The 23547-nt window shown below is 37.2% G+C and overlaps 1 protein-coding gene across 1 annotated transcript in view; it reads right to left on the bottom strand.

The window, feature by feature from the left end:
- Positions 1-23547, bottom strand: part of PDHX (pyruvate dehydrogenase complex component X) — a 33382-nt gene that overhangs the window by 8192 nt on the left and 1643 nt on the right. The window contains exons 2-7 of the mRNA XM_054275601.1: positions 18774-18857; positions 13933-14033; positions 9009-9208; positions 7649-7747; positions 2799-2970; positions 1198-1345 (exon numbers count right to left, since the gene is read on the bottom strand). Of these exons, the coding sequence (XP_054131576.1) occupies positions 1198-1345; positions 2799-2970; positions 7649-7747; positions 9009-9208; positions 13933-14033; positions 18774-18834 (781 nt within the window). The 5' untranslated portion in view covers positions 18835-18857. The remainder of the gene's footprint in view (positions 1-1197; positions 1346-2798; positions 2971-7648; positions 7748-9008; positions 9209-13932; positions 14034-18773; positions 18858-23547) is intronic.

Here is a 23547-nt window from a genome sequence, read left to right as displayed (position 1 = left end):
ATGGAACTTTCAATTCTATGCTGCACTGACAGAATTTCACATCAGACAAACCTGTACCTTCATCACGAAACATACACTGGTTTCTGTTTACACACTACATTCCTAACCCTTGGCAAAAATGTCACTGTCTGGTTCTAGAGCAGGAATACAGTTAAATGACCCACATCTGGTAATATTTTACCCTGCATCACTGAAGTTTATAATAGTAGAAACCCCCACAATTTCCTTCAGAGGAAACAAAAATCTACCAGGACAAGCTCTGTAATTCAATTTCATGCACAGACATATGGCTTTTCCACCTCTGCATTTAAAGGAAATACCCATTAAGAATCAACAACAGCAGGAGAGGTGTGAAAAATTTCAAGTGAGTATTCCTAACTAAGATCCTTTTTTGGTTCCTTCCTTATGAACTGCTGCTGCTTAAAGAAAAGATCAACATCAGAAAATGTCTTTGACATTAATTTGTGAATAAGATACCATTAGTAAAAATAACAGGTAGAAAAATCACCTGGGTACTGTTGCATTAAAAATTAGTCACTCAAAACTCCAGTAGAAGGACAAGCAGCTCCTGTAGCATCATCTAGAAAACCTGAATATATCTGTCAAATTTAATTTTAGACCACACAAACAGATAAACAAGCATGGGCTAGTCACTAGTTGGCCTCAGTTTCTCAGTCAGTAGAGCAATAAAAATGTAAGTTAAAATATTCTGCTGCATTATTCTGAATGCAGAGCTCCCATGGCTTAAGAAAGCTACTATTTGAACCTACAAGCTTTCAAACAATGGCAGTAACCATGAAGCTTTAGATCAACATTTGAAGTGTCTTAGACCTAAAATTATTTCACCCAAGTCACAGACTTAGTACCAGTCTAGGAGGTGCATGTCTCCATCACCAAACAGAGGATCACTAGTGCTTATGCAGCCTGGTAATTGTGGAAAATAAGACTTCAGAGTGATGTGTGAGTTGGCAAAGTAACACCTCTGTCTCCCTGTATCCTGACAAGTTGTCCAATTCAACAACTTCCAGGAACTACAGCTTGAGTCCAACATACTGAAAAAAAAACCTATTTGAATGCATAGTGGTGTACCTAGACAAAATCTCCACCTCCTGGGGAAGTTTATGTAAACAGGAAAAATTAAACTATAGTATAACTACATTAGTATTACCACATGCTAAAGTAAATCAGACTACTAACCTTTGGCCAATTCTTTTCTTAATTTCAAAACAGCATCAATGGCACAGTCAGCAGCAGCATATGCATGAGGTATGGTGGTTTTAGATTCTGTTAATCTCTTAGCAATAACTCTTCGGATGTTGCTAGCTGGGATTTCTGTGAACGTGCCCTAAAGAAATCACATGGTGAATATTAAATACCAGGACAGCAATCAGTTCCCCTTTGCTGAAAGTACTCCAGCATTTATGCATTAGGCATCAGTGACTCCTGCCCATGTCAACTATCCCCTAGGTATGTATCCAGTGTGTATCCCCCAGGTAATGTATCCAAAAGTGACACATTCCAATTACTGAAATGAATATGACAAAAACCATTGAGTTTTCTAGTCTATTCTTATTAACTGGGATCAACACAATAGGTTTTACATAACAATTCCATTTTATTGTATAGAATTACCCTTGCTTAAAAAAAATAATCCAAATATTGAGGCATTTATTTTCAGCCAGAGTACATAGGCACTGTTTCATCTTCCAGACTTGGCATATTGCTCAGATCATGCTTTTTTCCATTTAAATTATAAAAAGAACACCTCCTCAGTAAGCTACTGCTTTTTCAATTCCCTGTGTAATTCCTTAAGACAGGTTTTATTGCATCTTTTCTGTTATTCTTCTCTCTCCTTCCAGATATATCCAATAATGTTTCAATTGCCAACTTCTTCCTAGAAGCAGGTCAACTTGCAAGAAATCTCTTAAAATATTAGTGACTACAGAAGGCAAGAAGATAAATGATTCTGTAAGACATTATTCTGTATACTTAATCTTCAGCACATATCCCTTGAACATATAAGGATTCATAGAATCCTTAGTACATATTCAATAGTACTCAACACACAATAAATTGCAATATGTATGTTCTGATGCAATCATAAAAACATTTTATTCTGTAATGGATCCAAGTCTGAACTTTTGAGCTGTTTGGCTCTTTGTACAGTGCAAAAAAAGGGCAGCATTTTCTGAATATTATGAATTGTAGCTACATTGTAAACTTCAGACTAAAAGATAAATCCAATTTAGTTCTAGAGCCACAAAATGTTTTTCACAAAAGCTTTTCAATTTCTACTGATGTCTATTGCAGCAAAGGCATTTATTCTTTAAAAAAATATTTTCTGGTATTTCCAACATTTCAATTTAACATAGAAACTTACTTAGGTTATAGAGTTTGCAGAATTCCTCTCCAAGGCAACTACCAAGAAGCCTTTTCCTTCCTCACTTCTTGACAACTCATTAATGGACACTTACATCTTGCAGAAAAGCAAACTAATTAAGTACAGTAAAAATAAATCATCATTCTAGTTTCTCCAAGGTCTGCAATATAAATTTTTCCATCACTTTAATTTGCAAGCTTCACAAGATAGTATGCAGACCACCATTTCAAGGATTTCACAGTTTTAATTACATTGCCTTAGAATCACTGAGATATACTAAAAACTGCACATCCCTGAGCTTGGCATATGGGTGGCCTTAGTTTCCTTCCTCTCTCTAGATCTAGAAGTCTCAGAGCTACTGAAGCAGCTTTTGCACTGTTCAGCTGTAGCAATGCTGAAATCTTAGCAGAAGTGTTACCAGTGCAGCAGGTTGTCCTGGTATGGAAACTGGTGGAATTGCTGGCCTTGGATAAGAAGTCACGGCTGGTGCTTGTGAAGAAGAAGGCACTGCAGCAGGAGCTGGAGAAACCACAGGTTTCAATTCACTGGGTTTACCTTTCTGCTTCTCTTGCAGAAGTTTGAGAGCATCCCTGGGGATTAAACACAGTGAAATACTGACAACAAAGAAACTATTTAACAATTACCTGAGTACTACTATTCCATCACTTATTCTATTTAATTAGCCACTTCCGTACATTTAAATTTCTGCTGCCAAACCAAACATTAAGAAGGGGATTATTATTAGAAGATATTAATTCTGTGCTGCCTTTGTGGTATCTTTTTAGTAAATTCTCATTAACTTCTATGAATAAAAGGGCCTGAATATGCAGTAACAGAAAACATTTGTGCCAGAGAAGCATAACAATCATCATCACTAACTGTAAGCATGCAAAGTGATTTTTGAAATGCACTGACAATTCTTCTAAATGAAGCAGTACATTTATTCAGGCTACAAAGTCTAAAGTAAAAGCTATTTCTTCTTGTATTTGTAATAATCTGAATTTAACGTAATTACTTAGTGCTAAGAGGAAACTGAGTAATACATTTATCACTCATTTCTGTGCACCTTTCTGACAAATTTGCAGAGTGAGGCACAGATGTTATACAGGCCCATACTTCCTAACACCACACTGGAGATACAACCCAAAGTGTTCTGCAAGGATTCTTTACTGATACAGCTACCAAGACAAAATTTTCCTGTTGTGGGCACAGTATGACAGAGAGGAGAGACTCCCATCTCCAAGCCATGACACTGTGTCTGCTCCAGGTGCACTGCACTCATAAAGCAACAAGCTAAAGACCAGCACCTACGAGGCTGAACAGCAATAACTGCATTTCCACCACCCCTGCCAACGGCAAGGCAAGTCAATTGTAGATCTCCACTCTTTATTCTCCAGATCTGCTAACAAATGCCTGCGTGATATACCCTAGACAAATCTCTATGATTTCACCAAGACACAGCATGTACACAAAAGTTCATTTCCACAAATTGGCAGAGGAAATTAAAATAAATTAAAAATCAGACTCCTTACAACACTTCCAAGGTTTTGAAACACAAGCCATAAATACTAAACCAAGCTACCTAATTTCAGTACTGCTTGAGAGACTATTCTTGAGTGACAGCCAAGAGTTTGTTATTAAATCTTTATAGAAAGAACAAAATCTCAGAACATTGTGCATTCTCCATTCCTCCTAAAAAGTAGTACTCCAGAAATAAGAATTAAAAATTGAAAACCTCTGCAGAATGCCTCTTACCATTGCTGACTCGCTTCAATTTATTTTTACCTTCAATATATACTTCAACAAACAATATTGAAAACAAAAAAAGCAAATGAGCTCAAAATAAATTTTTTCCTAATTAAAAGTAGTTACTTGTTTTCCCAAATTAATATGCTCACCAAGATTTGTTTTAAAATTAAGTATTTATTATTTGACACAACTACTGTATCAGGGAAAAATATCAGATTGGATAGAATGAAAATCATTCCTTAGCATGACAATTTGAGCCATAAAAAGTAACTGCATGACATAATGCAAGCTTTTTGGTTAACATTTAGAAGCTACCAAAAATTTGTTAAGGGCTTGCACTTGGCAGTCATAGGAGAGACCATCTGGTTTTGGTGGTTTTTAGTGTGTTAATTGGAAAACATATTGCCAAAATTAAGCTTATTTTTAGATTAAAAGATTTGCTCAATACTTTCTGAAACTAACTTGTACAAAAGGCACATATATAAAAATCAAAGTTCACATGTATTTGTTATACATACATATGAATAGAGATCCTCCATCAATTCCAAATTATTTAAGTGGTTAAGAAAAACAGGTACAGCAGTGTTATGACTGTCATGGTTGCAACACTGCATATAAGCAGAATATAAGCAGAGTTAGAAGAGGCATCTAGGCATATAAAATTAAACAGCTTTAAGTTAAAGTCAGGTAAGTAGATATTTTATTACAACTGGAAAAGGAAGGGTTGGTCACATCTTTCCAACAACTCTATAAACTTCTATCAACATGGGTCAGTAACAGAGGAAGAGAAGAAAGGCAACAAACATCAAAGAGCAGCCTACTTTGCGGAAAAGATGAAAGTTTAGTAAACATTTATTAAACCAAAATATGCTTACCAAACTGTTATTATTAGAAATATGCAGATTCTGGCAACTTTGTTAGACTTCAGTTTACCACTACTACAGAAGCATGTAGTCTTTTTACTTCATGTTACCCAAAACCCAAAGAATGGTGAAAGCAAACTGAGTATTTTGTGTTCAAATACTTTTCTTGATACAAGTTAGGTTACAGACACCTAAGAATCACTGAGGATCCAACAGTGCAACAAGAGATGCCTGGATTGACACAAGCTTCCTGTGGTGGCAGTTACTGTTACTAAATTGCACCCAATCCCTTTCCTATCTTTCATATTCCCTTTCCACGTGTTTACGCCTGTTTACTCATTGATAGATTCCCTGCAAGAAGGCAAATGGGTAGCAGAGATTCAGAGCACATCAGAAACCTCCAGGTATCACATCTACTGCACTATCATTGTAGAAGGAACTCATTCCTCCCATATAGCAGGTAACAAATTGCACACAGCAGAGATCCCAGGGTCAGTTCATACTCCATACATACACATGAATTTCATCTCCAGAAAAACAGCACTCCATGGGCGTGCTGTGCGTTCTCTGCAAGCTGAAAATGCCTGAGCAACTCAGAGATCCCAAGACACTCTGACTTAACAGCTGGGAGCAACAGGGCCTCAGAAAAGCACAGTCTCAATGACCAGCCTCTTCATGGCTGCATTTATAAATCCCTAGACAACTATGAAATAGAATGGGAAAGGGCAGTGGTAGCTGAAACAATCCATTTTAATATAGCCCTCTCAAACAGTGTCTGAGGTGATGAGTAGAAACATGGTATAATCTTTGACAGAATATCTGAGTTACTTTGTACTGGCACACCAATTTTCTGGGACATTTTTGAAGAAAATTATAATAAGTGCTATATGAGGATATTACTTAGAAATAACAAATAAAAAATCTCTGGCATTCCTTAAAAGAAAAAGAAAGCACACACAAAACCAACAACAAAACAGGCAGGAAAAAAACAACAGTAATTCAACCTTGAACAGGCACATAAGAGAAATATAAATAAAAGTATCCAGATCAATAAAATAAAGTATTGGCCTACTAAGTGAGAGGGTCATGACAGAGAACACTAGTAGAGTGGAAGTTCCAACTGCTGTTGCAAGTTTCACAGTGAACTGAATTTAAAGATAGAAAGCTGGGGGAAAGAATCTTGCTTGCTTATGTAATAACTTGCTGTCTTTCTTTCTTGTAGTCTGGTGAGTGCAGCAAAGGAAATATTTCCCTGAATATCTACAGCAGCTCTCTACAAAAATCTGCACATTTCATTTCAAACTGAATATAATAACAGTCCACAGGCATCTGAAAGATTAACCCCATTTCAAAAGAATGGTTAAAAAACCCCAGACGTTGTTCATCTTAAACTGGCATTTCACAGTCAAATCTTTTGTATGAAAAACAGTTTTAAAAAGAAATTATTTTGCTAGACAATTCTCATAACTACAGAAAAATCTTTGCTAGATCTCCATGACAACTAGGAAGTGTTAATTTGTTAGCTCAAAGTCCTAGAGGGTTTCCACCTGCCATAGCCTCATTACACACCATAAATTACCATTACACTTACATAACTAAGAAAGAACTCTGTCTGATGACTTGCTGTTACATAGCATATTCTACCTATTCAATTCCTTATTATATCTCAATTCAGCCAAAGGTCATAAGGAAAAAAAAAGTTTTGAAAAACTGTCAGCCACTTTTCTGTCTCCAGTTCCAAGTTACACTGACCTGGTCCTGGTTGTCTCTGAATGGAACTAAAATAAAAAATAACAGTAACCAGCAAAGTCTGTGTAAGTGAATGATGGTATTTGTCAAAAGAAATCATTTTCCTGAGAACAAAAATATTTATTTCTGCCAAAATCCTCACTTCCAACAACATACATACTCATGTGAAGAGAATGCATCACTTCAAGGCTAAATGCACCAAATCTACCACATTTTTTTACACTCAAATTTCTCACTCAAAGGCTTGAGTGCCAATCATTATATTGCAATACTCAAAAAGGTATAAAAAAACTACTGGTTCATAACAAACCACACCTTGGTAAACAAACATGTTTTAAATCATAGAGAGGAAAGAAAAATGGGAGAAAAACAGAATTCTGAAATTTATTATCATTACACTTCATTGCTCTCCCCAGCCTAATAAAAATAGGAAAAAAATTAAAATTCTTACAGATTTCAGAACAGAACTACAGGAAAAAAAGCAAAAGATCTGAACTCCCTGAAGAAAAGGAGTTGAAGAAAATACCAGAAAACTGGTTTTTATTTGGGATCTGTGTGCATCTTGGGAAGTAAAATTCTTGAGATCCACAGTGGTAGCTAATAGTGCTGCTTAGGAGGCAATAGGCACCATTAGGCTGAGCTGCAGGAAATGTGACAGCAGTACCACACAGCTAAGAAGGAACTTAAAAAATACAAATATGTGTTTTGTTTTTTTTTCTAATTAAGGCCTTCTTCAAATACTGCCGAATCCATTCTCCCTATCTTTTCAACAGATTTTTCAAGTTTAACTATACCTGTCCACAGCAAAAAATGGAACAAAGACAGGGCTTTTTTAATAAGCAAACTTTAATCTAATGGAGGTTAGTCTAATATCAAAAGTTGTAGGTTTACCAAATTCTCTACATACTCTTTAGTGAAGATTCCTCGAGGCCCAGTAGGTGTAACATTGCTTGGATCTAGTCCGTGTGTCTCCAGAATGTTGCGAGCTGCAGGACTCAAGCGAACCCTGAAGAAATGAGGGGGGAAATTTAAATTATTTAAATAGCAAGATTAACTTATTTCATTAATGTACATCATGAGAAACTACATTTCTCTCTGGTCAACTACAAATCACAGCACACTGGTACAGAGTAACCAGTGCATCTTAATATGATTTGCTTTCTGAAATGAGGAGAAAAGCCAACATCTAGAGAAAATGTTTTAGAATTCCTAAATACAAAGCAACAACACACTCATAAAAGAATAAATACTTGGTTTCAAGTCTTTCCACAAAAATCCCCTATTCATTATTTCCCAAAGGAGACTATATTTGCACCTCATTGAATTTTAAGAATAGTCCATTAAGCCCTTGCCAAAAAAATCCCATGTCATAAGTGATCATTTGGTTCCAAACATGCTGATACATCTCTAAGAGTTGCAGTGAAATAGCACTTCTGTTCTTTGGAACTAAAATGAAAGACATAATCCTTTCAAAGATCCTTTTGTGGATCATCCTCCTGCTGCAGGTAATACCTGGGCAATGACCTCAGCTGCCATCCACCTGCATGAGAAAAGCCTAGATGTTGGCAGCATTTAGAACACAGCAAACCAGCAGACAGAAAAGATAATGAGGTTTGGGAGGAAAAAAAAATAAGCACAAATAAGGAGTGATACCTCCAAACAGGATATATCCTGGGACACAAAGTGATTATAGATTATTGCTACCTAACACCCTGGAGTTGACCCCTCCTCCAAGGTCTTTGCAATGCTTAGAATACCAACAGATCCAAACCAAACTAACAAAGAGCACATAAACTGACTGGTTTAAGTTTTTTGCACTCCACTGTTATGAAAATATTAGAATAATATTTTTTTAATGTCGAAAATGCAAGAGCTTGTAAGGACTTCGGAGTGTGCTGTTTCTTTATTTTTTCTCCTCAAATAAATAGAAAACAAGTCACAGGTACACTTGGCATCTGATGCATAAGCACTATTGTCCATCCTGTATTAGCACAACTTCTTTCCAACTGTAAGCTTAGTATCCCTCATAATTTAATTGCAGAACAGAATAGAAGTACATTTAATTCTATTAACATTATGCTGCTTGAATTGACTTACTGGGCTTATGAGCAAAGAAATAGTCTAGGCCTGCAAGGTTTATCTTCTCACTCATACTGAAACACTCTCAAAATAACAGCTACTAGGTAAAAAGGGACGAAAAGTATTTCTTGGTTCAGTTCTTCTGATCTAATGAAGAGTTCCATTTCATAACAAACATAGAAACTTACTGCAATTTCCCAGGTTGATGTTGCAGTTTAGGAGGGGCTGAAACTGAAGGAGCTGCAGGAGCTGAGGCAGGTGCAGGTGGAGCCACAGAAGGTGGACTTCCAGCATCAGCTGGTATTTCAACTTGCTTCCAGTCCTGGCCTTCCTCTACCAGCAGACCAATTAGTGAGCCCAAGCGAACATTTTTGCTTCCTTCTTCCACCTAAATTAAGAACATGAAGTTACATATTACACTGTCTGCTCTGATATGACTAAAACCATTAGACTTCAAAGTTTCAGGCATATTAATGACAATTCATCAGTAAGATATATCCTATTTTATTGCTACTAATAATAAGATATTTCAAGACTGAAATTAATTATAATTGCTATTATAAGAACATTAAAGTATGCCCCAAACCTCATACACCTAAACTTAGCACTCACAAATTAAAGTAACTTTTTATACACACAGCCTTTGCAGCTCAGAACTAGAATAGAAAAAGAAAAATTATTACAATTTTGCTTAACTTTTCATCTCCTGGATTTTTGAGTCACTGCTACATTTTTGTTACTCACAATAAGAAAACCCCTGCATAAACCTCAATGAACCCTGGAATCTCAGATTTAGAAAGAGCTGAAATAAATAGAAGGACTCTAGGGTGCTGGGATGAGAGGCTGGACACAAGCTAACAGTGTGGATTAGCAGCCCAGAAAGGCAAATGCAGGACTGTGGCCAGCAGGGTGAGGGAGATGATTCTGCCCCTCTACTCCATTTTTGTGAGGGCCCACCTGGAGTGCTGTGTCCAGGTCTGGGGTCCTCAACAAGACATGGACCTGTTCAGAATGGGTCCAGAGGAGGGCCACAAAGATGACCAGAAGGCTGAAGCACCTCTCCTACAAAGACAGGCTGAGGGAGATGGGGTTGCTGAGCCTGGAGAAGAGAAGGCTTTGGAGAGACACTCCAGCAACCTTCCAGTGCTTTAGAGGGTCTTACAAAAGGGAGAGAGAGGGCCTTTTTATACAGGCAGGACAAGGGGCAATGGTTTTACAATCGGAGAGGTTTAGATTAGAAAGAAATGCTTCACTCAAAGGTGGAAAAGCACTGGAACAGGTTGCCTGTTAGGGTGGTGGATGCCCTATTCCTGGAAGCGTTCAGGGCCAGGTTGGATGGGGCCCTGCACAACCTGGTCTAGTGAATGGCATCCCTGGCACAAGATGATTTTTAAGGACCCTTACAAGCTAAAACATTCAATGATTCTATGTAGCCAAGAAGAATCAAAAAAATCCTAGCTTTGCTACCAAACCAACAAAGCACAGGCAACCGTGACAGGGAGAAAAAATTGGAGATAAAGTGAACAGAGAATAAAATTCCCTTGCGGCTTTTGCCACTGCAGCATAGTGCTTTAGTCACTAACAAATATACACTGAAGTAAATGTTTATTTCCTCCACTGGAAGAAAAAGAGACTGAATTTGCACTGGCTCATTCTGCAGTGGAATTTTTATACAAAGTATTTTCCATACCAATTCTTATTTAGGTCATGAATGAGAAAATGGTAACAGATACTAATGTTAGGGAAACTTCCCTGTCTGACCATCCAGGAGCCATTCTGGCAGTCAGTCTCACCACATGAGGAGGGACCAAAGCCCCTTTAAAGTGGGTGCCTCCAGTAACCCCATGGGTGCCTGACCTGGCCCTGCAAACCCTGCCCCCACATTCAGACAGGGCTTCCTCACCAGATTGACCTGGGTTTTCCATAGCAGAATCTCAGACACCTGGATCCCTAAAGCAATTTTAATTGTGGCCCAGTAACACAAAACCAGCTCAAGCTGGTGCCTCTGGGGAAGGACCACAAAAAACAGAATTCCCATGCTTTCATACCTTCAGTCTGGGGTCGTCCTACTGAGTCCTTGGCTCCTGCTGTGTCCCAGTGTCCAATCCCCTGGCTGGTGCCACAGGTCCCTGTGCCCTTTGCTGTGCAAAGGATCAGCACCCAGTAAAAGCCCCTATTCTGGTGTTCCCACCACATCCCCCACCCAGGGAAAAACCTGCAGCTGCACACCCAGTACCTGCTCTAAGTCTATTCCTCAGCAATTAATTACAGTTCTTAAATAATCATTCATAATCTGTTATGTTCCAAATTGAACCATATTTTAGGGAAAAAAAAATCAGTGTTAATTTAAGAAGCAACTCAACTGAAAGAACAGTCATCATTCTGAAATTACCCTTCTAATATTTCATTCAGTTATTTAATCTTTTACTGCATTTTACACTGAATCAGATGTGATCATTAAAAGACCTATTCAGACAGAGAAGAAATATATATGCATGAGTTTCTATTTTACTGTTAGCCTGCTCTTCCTAAACCATACCTAGATTATACAGTCAAGAAAAACCAAGAAGGGTTACAGAAGTTGAATTCATTTAACCTAATGAACCTCCTATCTTTAAATGCAAAAACCCAAAGCATTAAGCAGACAGTGTGCTCATCTGACCCAAGTTTGCCATACTGAACTCTGTCAAGATGGTTCAGAATTGTAGCTGGCAAAGGCACACACTTTTGTCTCATTTCTTTAGGAAGTGAGTGAAATCCAGCCAGATGATAGCTCAGAGGCACAAAACATTTTTAAATTCCCATTAACTGCATCACATGTGAAACTTCTGAGCAGCCCTTGGAAGCACAATCTTTTCAATAAGTAATCATCACCTCATCCACAAACCTGGCACAGCTCATTTTATAAGCCTTACACAAACATCTATTGAACACCTCATACAGAGCAGAAATATCCACAGATAGTGCAGAAAGACAACCAAGGATCACACACTAGAGAAAAAAAAAGTCTGAAAATTTCTGACCTTATTGCTCTCTAGTTATTTTAGTTTCTGAAACATCAGGTTTTCTCTGTACTTTTTAGGAGACTGGAATAAGAGCCTGCCTATCCTGTACTCTAACTCTTAGGCCCACCATTTCTAGATTCCAGGGATTAAAAGAATCCATTAAAAATTGGGTTTGCATAATGATCTGTTCATGTTACTCCAACAAAGCTGCCTCTCTTCCCTTATTCTGAAAGATGTTATAGTTATTTCTACCTCCTGGCATCTCCTTCTCAGGTTCAGCTCTTGGCATTGGATTGTTACTGGATCATATAGATATAACTAAGGCTGAATGTCACTACTCCATGATACTGATATCATCTAGCTGCTGCAGAGTCTGGCTTTGATCTATCAAAAATGTGCCACAAGAGCAATGCACAGAGAAATTTTGAAATTTGCAATGCATTTGAAATACAAGACAGGAAACAAAAAACCCCCACAGCTTCTGAAATACTAATGTTACTTGTAGCCATCATGAATTACTATAAAAGAAACTAAGCAAACTTCAATTTAATCTCTCTAGGATTAAGTCTTTAATACTTTTGACAGAGAGAATCCCCTATCTCCCCCTCACACTATCTAACAAAGCAGTGACTGCAAATGCAGAGGCAAACTGATTATCAGAAACATTCAAAACTGAAGGAGAGAGATTTAAAAATAGTGAAAGCATTGCCCAGCAATTATTTAAATAACTACGTGGAGACTAAACACAGATTAAAAAATATGTCTGATGTGAGACTTCATCCTGGCATGGCAGAACAGATCCTCTGAAACCTATTAAATGTGTTCTTCCATAGTTGAACACCAATTTAGCAACACAATTAAAAGAAGGAAAAATATTTTAAAAACTTTTGTTTTAAATACAGTAGTGCTTAAATACAAGTTATCCTGCAGAATTGAAGACTAATGAGTTTTTGTAAGCCCTGATAGACTTCATTTCCAGCTGAGTTCTATCTTACATCCCCTCTCCTCCCTCTATCTCAGCCCCCTATCTATCTCAAGACTTTCACTTTTGCAAAGGATGTTGCCTTTGCTTATACAAAAATAGGAAGATACCAAACAGAACATTGCTTTTCAAATGCTGCCACAGAGGAAACTACTCTCCCTTTTCTGTTTTTGCAAAGGATAACTGTGCAAATACATGCTGATGTAAGAAAATGCAGCTGTAGCAGAGAGAGGAAGTCTAATATACCAATCCAAAAAGCTTTTGTAATAGCAGCCCAAACACATGTCTGACTGAGCATAGGGTAGAATTTTCTCATGGTTCCAGGAACCAGTTTGTACCTGTTCCCATTCTGCTGTTTCCTAAGTAGCTGGACTGCAATTAATACCAGCATGCCTAATTTGTACAATTATGTGACCCACACCTCATGGGTAGATGTGCCCTAGATGAGACCTTCCTAACCAAATGACATAATATTTACTGAAAGTACTCATCTCTCATTTTTATTCATTTTTTCCCAAATTCTTGCAATTCACCATGCTGTTTAATTATTGTGGAGGGAGAGAAGAAACAGCTGCAAGACACCACCAGCTGAGACTGCTTCAGAAAATTTCCTACTCATCCCAGTTCTTGTTCTTTCTATTAAGCTTAATCACACTAATTTTGATAGAGGAAATTATTAACTCCAAGAACTGTTCTCTGGGTCAGCCCATGTTGTATAACATGCCACCCTGAATGACTAGCACAAGACAACCTAGCAGAGAGATGACACATCCTGGGTAAAGCACCACCCAAAATTCCAGATTCCTACTGATTGTTAACTGTTTTCCTATAACTCAGAGTAAGAGGTTTCATAAACTACAACATTTTGTGGACATAATTCACCAGGTGTAAAACATACAAAACAACAGCTTAAGTGAAAATCCATTAAATATATACAGAATCATGTACCAATAGTCTGGTACACACGTGGCACAAATGGGGCAATTATTCCTCCCCAGCAATACAAGCAAGTGCATATTTCTGAAGGCTGAGCAGAAATTCAGCTATGTGAACTAGTTTTTGAGGCAATATGCTAAACAACAGTCTGAAGTTATAATACCCTACTGAGAAATGCAGGATTCCTACCAGTATTTTAGCCAATATGCCATCATCACTTGATTCCATGGTAACCACTGCTTTGTCCGTTTCAATTTCACACAATGCATCTCCAACATTCACTGTGTCACCTGCAAAATACAACAGAACTTAAGAATACTTACCCTAAACTTCCTTTCAGATTTGTTTAACCATAGAAGATAGATTTTCACCAGAGAATACAGTTATTTTGTATTCCTTAATAAATTTTATAGCTAGTTGATCCCCCATCATTATTTATCATATTGTATCTTTCCTTTCCAAATAACATCACCAAGATTCAAGAATCACAAGCTGCTGTGACAGAACACTGACATGTTCCCAGTACTGATGTTTTCAGCAGACTTTCCAAGGGGAAGTACAATCTTTTCAATAAGCAATCATCACCCCAAAATTTATTTTCACAACCCCATACACTGCCATGAATAAAATACTGAGCCTTCCATAATCACTGCTAGCCACCAGGCAGAGCAAGCTATCTAAAACTGCTTAGGACAATGGTATCATAGTTCAGTAACTGGTGTCTACACTATTAAAGAAATTCAAATAAACTTCAGGAATTTTAATGTCTTTGGGAAAGCACAGCTGGAAGCTTGCTTGATCTCCTATACAGTTCAGAAAGGTCTTTTCAAGCATTCATTCATACTTACTAAGTGAAATAAAAATATGCACAAGTGCTAGAAATTGCCTTTGCTACATTACACAAATCCAAGATTAATTCTGAAGCATACTTTTCCTCTGCTTTTGAAGAATATCTGTATCTGCTAGCAGATGATAAAGATATTATGTGTCTGGATTATTTCAACAAATCAATACTGACTAGATGTCCAACACTAAAACTGATATTACATTAAAAACTGTTAGGTAGTTGAATGTTTTGGCTTCCAACAAAAACCAGCTTTTTTTCCTTATAGAGACATACAAGCCTAAAACATGCCTACAGTTCCACATAAAGTAAAATTCTAATATTTCTCCATTACCAGAAACACTACAACAGCATTACCTGTCTAAGCATTTAGCTGAACTACAGATATCACTCCATTGTGCTTAAGGAGCAGAATTAAAACCTAGTGCAGGTTACCACCTACACTTAGGTAAGAAACAACACTATAAAAAAAAAAACATCTCCTGTTTCAGGACTTCATGAATCAGAAAGGGAAAATGAGGTGTTGTACCTCATTTGTGTTGAATAAAAACATCAAAAGCTCAGTTATCTACATTGTTTTATAAGTCATAAACATTCCTATTACAGAAATTGGTAGAGAAATACACTTCATCTTTTTAATGTAATAATCTAACAGCCACATTCCACTTTGCAATAACTAGAGCATGAACAGTTTATAAGAGGAAGTCAAAACTCTAGGCTCTATACAAGTGTTTTAATTTCACTGGATCATTAATTTAAGTAGGCCATATATCAGATCATTAGGCAAGTACTTCTCAGTTGTTAAGAAATCAAATTGTTGGGCAAATTCTCTAATTTACAGAGCTAAGATTGGCAAGCAGAAAGAAGTTAACGCCGTATCTTAATTTGCCATCAGACTCTAAGTGTTCTGCACCATTAAAAAGAAATCTCAGTGCTCAGAGACCAACAGCAGCACCTCCAGCAGGGTGGGCCAGCCAAGCAAATACCTTCATCCATGTGTTTGTCACATGTCACACCTCAACTTGGGTACCTGAAGCTGTTCCCAGAAAACTAACTTCATCTTGCACAGGGAGGGCAAGGAAGTCTTCAGAGGACTGGATAAACCACTTTTCCACTATCTTTTTTTTTCATTTTCCTTTCATTGCTGCAGACAAAGTTACCACAAAATTGAAAGACAATTGAATAAATGCAGGGTAAGAATCCACTTCAGTGCAGCATTCAAGTCCTGTGCCTGTTTCAGTACCCAAGTGCAATAGATAGGATCACAGTTACTTTCATTAGAGATTACAATATTTGTGATAGCTCCTAATCAATGCTCAGGTTGATGTCAATTACAAATCAGCTTTCCCAATAATTAGGAGTTGAAAGAACACTTTTGCAAACCATATCTTTGCTTTTACACTTTAAACCAAGCAGTATTTGCAACAGAAGTTGCCTGAAACAAGGCTCTCTGAAATTATATATATAATGCCCTTGAAAAATTTTGTGTGGGGTTCAGGTTTTCTGTTTATTTGGTTTTTGGGGGTTTTTTGTTTCTTAATTTGTTTTTAATCATTAAATTCCCATAGCTAAGCTGAATGGTTAGGATCTCTACTGAAGCAGAGTTTCCTTCCAGGAGATCCAATTGGCATCCAGTAGCCTTGGTGCTCTGTTGAACTACTGACAGACAAGTATCCAAATCACAAGATACAAACAGCATTTCTTAATGTTGCAAATAAAATCAGAGTTGACTGAACACAGATACTGAAGTCCCTGGAGCTGATGTCTCAAAAGGTAGCAGAGCTGCACTGCATGTGGATGCTGCCAGCACTGTTGTATATTCTGTTTTCTGCCCACATTAACAAGAGGATTTTGGTCTCCTGGGCTGTCAGTCTACCAGCCTTCATCAGCGTTAAATTCATACATAATAAATACAAGTTTTTAAAAACATAGTTTTATCATTGTGAGAATGACTTTATTACCCACAGGAATCAACATGAAACTGCATTAACAATGAGGAGGAAAAGTAAAGCTATCAATTAAATTCAGTGCCCTCCCTTCTGTAGTAGTGAAATTATCTGTCCATCCTGTGAAACCACGAAATGAAAACATTTGAGACTTACACAAAGAACAGAAAGACTACCAACATAGTATTATACTGACCCCTTCTGGTTATACAGTGGGAAAAACATTTTGTATGCGAGCAGCTTGCTTCTGTCAACTGCTTAAAAATATTTATTTTCTTGGACATCAAGAAACAATCAAACAATCAAACATTCATAGTCAGCATTAGCACTGCTTTTACATGGCAAACACTCTAGAGAATTAAGTAGTTAAGAGCATTCCTTAAATGTAAACATTAAATCACTATTTTCTTCAAAATTCATCTTAATTATGTCTTTATGTTTATTCTCTAGACTGTTAGAGGAAACAAAAGTATTGATAGGAATTAATTATGGTCATAGATGTGGCCACTAAGACAAAATACTGTATTTGGGTTTGGTCTTCTTTCTAAATAGAAAATCAAGCAATAAAAATACTAACATAGTTTTCTTTCAAAGTCTAAGAATCAATTAAGACTTGGTTGCAATTTAATTAAAATAGGTGTGAAGCTGTTTTGTCTTTTGTGTTAGGGTGGAAGGCTAGTGGAAAGACTGAGAAAAAAATTGTAAAGCTTTTACATTGTAACACTTTTTTATGAGGAGAGTGGACTCATTCATGTTGGGAGCAAACTGCAATTTACTTCAACTCCTGCCATGCTTTCTCTTTGTTTTCTCTTGCAATTTTGAATGCTATAATTACTGTAAAACAAGTTACTGTTGATATTTAAATTTTACAACTATTGACAACTAACAAATATAAAAAGGACTTTGGATCATTCTTTCCTCTCTGCATCATCTTAGACTTTATTAACTAAAGCTTCAAGTTTCAAGAACACTGGTGCAATTTTTTTTATTGACATAAACTTCTGAATTGTTCCCAGTAAATTCTGCAAAACTCTTACTAAAAGTTTCATGAGCAAAAGGCCAAGTCCACTACTGGAGCAAGAAGCTGTCTTCCAGCCACCTCTCAAAAGGTATTCAAAATGTAGGAAAGCAAAGCTCTCCAGTAACACAACAATGGGAGCTGTATCAACACTTACAAGGATAAGCCAAAGGAAAAGGTTTATCTAGGCACAATAGTCAAAACATGTTTAGCTATCCAAATTGTGTCTGTCAAAGATAATAAGCTTTAACATATTTTCTTTTCTCCAGATGTATTCGTCTTTTCAGGAAATCTAAAAATGCCTGTGAACAAGATATATTCCTACTGCTATCCAAAAGCCTACAATGCACAATGAACAATACCTATCTGGAATCCAAAACTCCAGTCAAAATTCAGGTTTAATACTAAATTGAAGAAGGGACAGGGCAGGAGTAAACAGGACAAAGGTCTCCTGACAGAACAGGAACTGCTGATTCTTCTACAGATCATTTTTCATTTACATACAACCTACGTGAAGGCAAAACTTGACTTTTATCCAGACTTTTTATCCAGTTGCTCCAAACTATTTTAGCAGAAGCACATAGTTGTCAGAGCACAAAGTTCAGGCTTTTTTTGGATGAGGAGGTTGGTTTTCAGTTGGGGTTCTTTTAGGAAAAATTTCCCCATTTCGTATTAGGGTTATGAAAGGAATCTCAATTTCCCTCAATTTTAACTGTAGACTATAATTAAGATATTAGAAAAGATATTCCAAAAATAGCATATCTTTCATGGTATTCCATAACACAGCAGAATAATGAAAGAGACCCTCCCCAAAGTCAATGGCTCTCAGATTTCCAAAGCTACTGAGCAGCATGACAAAACTGGGAAGTAAAAGCAGCACACACACACTCACACCCTGGAGGAGCCTAATGGAAATTTTTCAAAAATATGATCAATGCAACCTTTTGGAAGACAATGAAGCAAAAAAACATTTAAAGAATGAACAATTTCAAAGCAGGTATAGTTCATGATGACAGGATCCCCACACCAAATACTTTGCTTCAAAATACTGATCTATACTATAGATCACTATACTTATCTATAACCAGGAAGAATTATCTTATTTTATTTTTTATTTCTCTTATTTTTGTCTTCTTTATTAAGAATTATCTTACTTTTACAGAGTAGATTTACATAGCTGAAAAATTACAAAGAAATGTGACCACAGAAAATGCTATCTTACCTTCCTTTTTTAACCATTTCACGATGTTTCCTTCTTCCATTGTTGGAGAAAGTGCAGGCATAAGAACTTTGATACCAGGTGTACCTGCAAAACAAGCATGTGGTTATCTCAACAGGTACTTTTTCAGTATAATTCTTTCCTCAGTTAACTGCTTAACACAAAAGAAATTAAAAGTGCATGAATCTGAAAGATAATTGAACAAAAGATTCGCTATGATGCTCTTTTTAAGCTTACATACAAGCAAGCCCACCAAAGAGCTCAAAGAAAAAAAGGCACATTACAAGAGAAATTGGAATTCACAAACCCTGAATTCCTAGACCTGAAGTTTTGTTGATCACATCAAAATACATCCTCCGTCTCCTGTCATCCTTCTCCTCCTTGACTCAGGCTGTGGAATTTTTTCCAGATTAAAGCATATCTTTTAAATTAATAAAGCCTTTGTGATCCTTGTATTGTGGATGCTGATGACACATCTCTTTCACTGATGAAGTTTGTTAATGCTTATTTATCCTTTTTACTATAAAACTATATCTACTTTGCAGAAATTGCTTGATTTCAAGTTTCAGTGATTTTGTCTTGGCTCAGTAAACTCATTTGCAGAAGCAGCACTGTGTAACAGCAACTGTGTGCCATGTTAGTGGGATTCTTCTGAGGGCAGAGCTCAGGATACAGCACAGAGCTTGGCTTCACAGCAAATTACACCTCTTGTCACCTGATCCTCTACACCAAAGAGGACATTAATATAAGAGATACTACCTTTCTGAACTTTTAAATATACTTATGAGACCAAAAAAAAAGCATCTTTCTAGATCCATTTTGTAAAAGCAGCTTTCCAGTGCCTGACTTTTGAGGCTCTTTCTTGAACTATTATGTCTGAATTTGTGTTCAGTTACAGAACAGAAATAGACACATAGAAGGTACATTGTATACAATGGCAAGGCTTATTTCTGCTTCATATTCGCTTTTCTTTAATACCCAGCATTGAGGATTGTTATCATTCTATAGGAAACAACACCACATTTCTCCTAGTTGCTGTATTGCTTGGAGTAGTCAGAAACAGCTAAAAAAAAACAACTTAGAAATTAATAATTTTTCAGGTTTTTCCTTATTATCTGCTTTTCAGCTCAAAATTCTTCTAGGTTGTTTTTTTTTTCCTTGCCCCTTTTTTTCCAAAAGCTGTGCTAAGGCACATGGAGAACAGGGAGGTGATTCAGGACAGCCAAAACAGCTTCACTAAGGGCAAGTCCTGCCTGACCAAACTAGCAGCTTCATAGGATAGAATGACTGCACCGGTGCACAAAGAAGGGCTATGGATGTCACCTCTCTGGACCTACAGCACTGCTCTCTGTAGATTGATGAAATAAGGATTTGATGGGTGGACTGTTCTGTGGGTGAGGAATGGGTTGGATCTACAGGGTAGTGGTCATCATCTCAATGGCCCCATGGACACTGGTGACAAATCTGTTAAAGGTGCTGGCACATGAAAAGCTGTGATGTGGCAGGTTGTGGTTCACAGCCCAGAAGGCAAATATAGCCTGGGACACAAAAATCAGTGTGGCCAGCAGGTCAAGGGCAGTGGTTCTGCCTCTCTGGTCTGCTCTGGTGAGATCCCACCTGGGGAAATGCATCCAGCTCCTGAATCCTCAGCACAGGAAAGGCATGGATGTGTTGGAGGGGGTCTAGAGGACAGCCACAAAAATGATGAGGGAGGAAGCCCCTCTTATATGCAGAAACATCAAGAGAGTCAAGGTTGTTCAGTCTGGAGAAGAGAAGGTTCCAGGGAGACCTTACTGCAATCTTTCAATAGTTACTAAAGGGGCTTTTAAGACAGATGGGGACAGACTTCTTAATTGGGCCCACAGCAATGGAGCAAGGGGTAGTGGCTTGAATTTTAGACTGGCTGTAAGGAAGATTTTTACAGTGACAGAGATGAAACATAGAAACAGGCTGCCCAGAGTGGTGGTGGATGCCCCATCACTGGGAGGCTGGAGGGAGTTCTGAGCATCCTGTTCTATTTGAAATGCCCCTGCTCATTGCAGGGGAGATGGACTAGATGAACGTTAAAGGTCTCTTCCAATCCAAACCCCTCCATAATTTTTCACAAATGTGACATGGAAACATTGTAGCAAACCTCTAATGACCTAAGCAGCCATCAACGATCCTGACATTTTAAAATGCACCAAGAGCAGAAAGTTAGTTATTCCCTAAAGTCCCCAAGACAGCAACACAATCAGGATAATGCTAGAAAAACCACTTGAGTTTTGTGGAAATGAGCTCAATTGCATGGTTGATGTTCCCAGAAGACTGCATGAGTAAATGCACTTTTTTTTTTCCTCAGTCTTTCCACAGTAATTTCAGTTTAATATTACTCATGACTGTCATGCTTAGAAATTTATCCAGACAATGTTCCTTGTAACACTCACAATTTCCATCTGAATTACCTCCATGCACTTTTTAAAAAAAGTTTCCTGCAATTTCTCATCTAGGACTAACAAACAGAAAAATGAACTGTGTTATGTATGTGAATGCATGCCTGTGCTCATTTCCCAAATAAACTTTTGTAGTATTTGAAGTATGATTGACAAATTAAAGTATGAGTTAACAATTGTCTTGTACTATACATATTTACCCAAAAATAATATTTCTCAATAACAGCAAGTAGGAAACATTATACATTACATGATACATTATAGGATGCAAAGCGTTCTCAGTTTCATTAGTCTAGTTCAACTTGACAAGTCTGACTCCGACAATCAAAACATTATTTTGAAGTCATATCCCACAAATATCTAGGTTTATTGAGAACTAGTGGACAGATCTTATTTTAAAAAGTGAAAATAATCCACATTTTTAATGAGGAAAAATTAATTTTTAAAAACAGTGGTTCACATTTCTCTTGCATGAAGAGCTACTTGATTCATTTCCCAGAATATGCTTTATACTTTGGCACAAAAACTGAGCAACAAATTTGTGCCACAATAACATTTTCCCTTCAATGTTATGAGCAAGTACCACAAAATACACAATCCATTCTGGTCCTTTCATCGAGTTAGGAGGGGAACTCCAGCAGTGCCTAGCCATGAAATGGACAAATAAATAAAGCTGGACACAAAGCAGAAGACAGGACCTTGCGCACCCATCTAATGCTCATGTCCGGAGAGGCCCATGCTCAGAGAAGTTCAGTGCTGTTGCAATTGAGAGCCTTGTTCAGCATGAGATACACGAGAACACCAGCCACAACAAGAGTGTTTCAAAGCTGTTTTAGTTACTTTTGAGTTAATGACCACACACAAACAGGCTTCACTGTGTCTCCTCAAAGAAAAGCAACCTTACAATGTAGAATTACCGTCACCAAATATTATTTGCCTTCATTAAATTAAACAAGGGGATAGTGAAAGCAATCACTGCATTTACATAAGTTAGTTGCACTGTACAGGCAGCCCTTACAAGCACCTTGGGAAGTAAATATTGCTGCTTTGCAACTGTGGGTCAGCAAAAAGTCCTGGCAATTTGCACAGAATCTCAAAGGCTAAGCTCATGGGCAGATCAGAATTTAGAAACATAAGCAAATAAAACTTCTGAACTTCCAGTCACCACCCACTGATTTTTACTTCTATCAACAGCAGCTGTGGTATTACACTTCAAAAATGTGAATATAAAAGGAGGAAGACTCAAAAAGAACCCAAACAAACTTCACAGAAACAGGAGATCGCTATTTTAAAGACAGCTCTCTGTGCATCCAGGAGATTTTGTTTTCCTGGTGACACATTTTAACTGTGGAGTCTGGCAACATTTCAGCTGCCTTCCCTCTCCATGAAGGCATTCAATGCAAATTTAACCTGTCCCACCAGAAAGATATTTCATAACTTCCTACACACACTCTGCAGTCAGTAGAGAATTGAAAAATGTACAGCAACTTAACACCAATGATAAGGTTATGAAACATTAAAAACAAAGAAAAATTGACAGACTTTAACATAAAGAGGTCACGCTATTCTATTCTATCTTTTCTTTTTCCTATTTCTCTGTGACCAGCAACTAGGAATTACATTCTGAATTAATTGTTTTAATTATGCAAAACAACTTTTCCTTTACCAGCACCACAAACAAAGACAGAAACATAGAAAGAAAAACAATCATGTGACTTGAAAAACTAAATCCACAGGAACCAATACTTCAAATAGTGGCTTTTTCAGAAACAGAAAAGCAGAGAAATAAAAGCAATGCTAAAAAAAAATTTACTTAAACTTACATTGTCAAACTAGGAACCAAGGGTGAATTTTATGCCCAAATGAGCTGTATTTTACCAGGGAATTTGACTTCTCATCTTTAATTTTAGATGCAACAATGAAGTTAAGAAAAATGGTATCACTAAAATACACACCACCTTGGAAAGCTGTAAGTACACTAAGTGGGGCTGAATGAGGAAAGCCTGAATGAGTTAAAGGTGTGATCTACCCACCCTAACACTTTAAAGCTTACTGTAAGGAATTAAAAGATATTAGTCACTTGCCTATCCAAATTTAGAAATTTAATTCCCACTATATATTAAGTATTCTCAACATAAAAAACACAACAGATTGTCTGGGAGAACTGTAGACAAAGTTCTTTAAGGAGTTAAATAATAAGACCAATTCAGAAGTAGCTTATCGTGCATTATATTATATTTGCACACTATTATATGTAGAAAGAAACAAGCTTTTTCTAATAACATTTATTTCAAGAAAGGGACAGACTTCCCTGTATCACACACAGCAGGTTTTACAAAGGAAAA

This window comes from Melozone crissalis, unplaced genomic scaffold (genome assembly GCF_028551555.1).
Source record: "Melozone crissalis strain CALT ecotype California unplaced genomic scaffold, PUWL_Pcris_2 ptg000018l_1, whole genome shotgun sequence".
Taxonomy (NCBI): Eukaryota; Metazoa; Chordata; class Aves; order Passeriformes; family Passerellidae; genus Melozone; species Melozone crissalis.
Note: the sequence above shows the minus strand (reverse complement) of the source record. Positions and strands in the feature narration are given on the sequence as shown.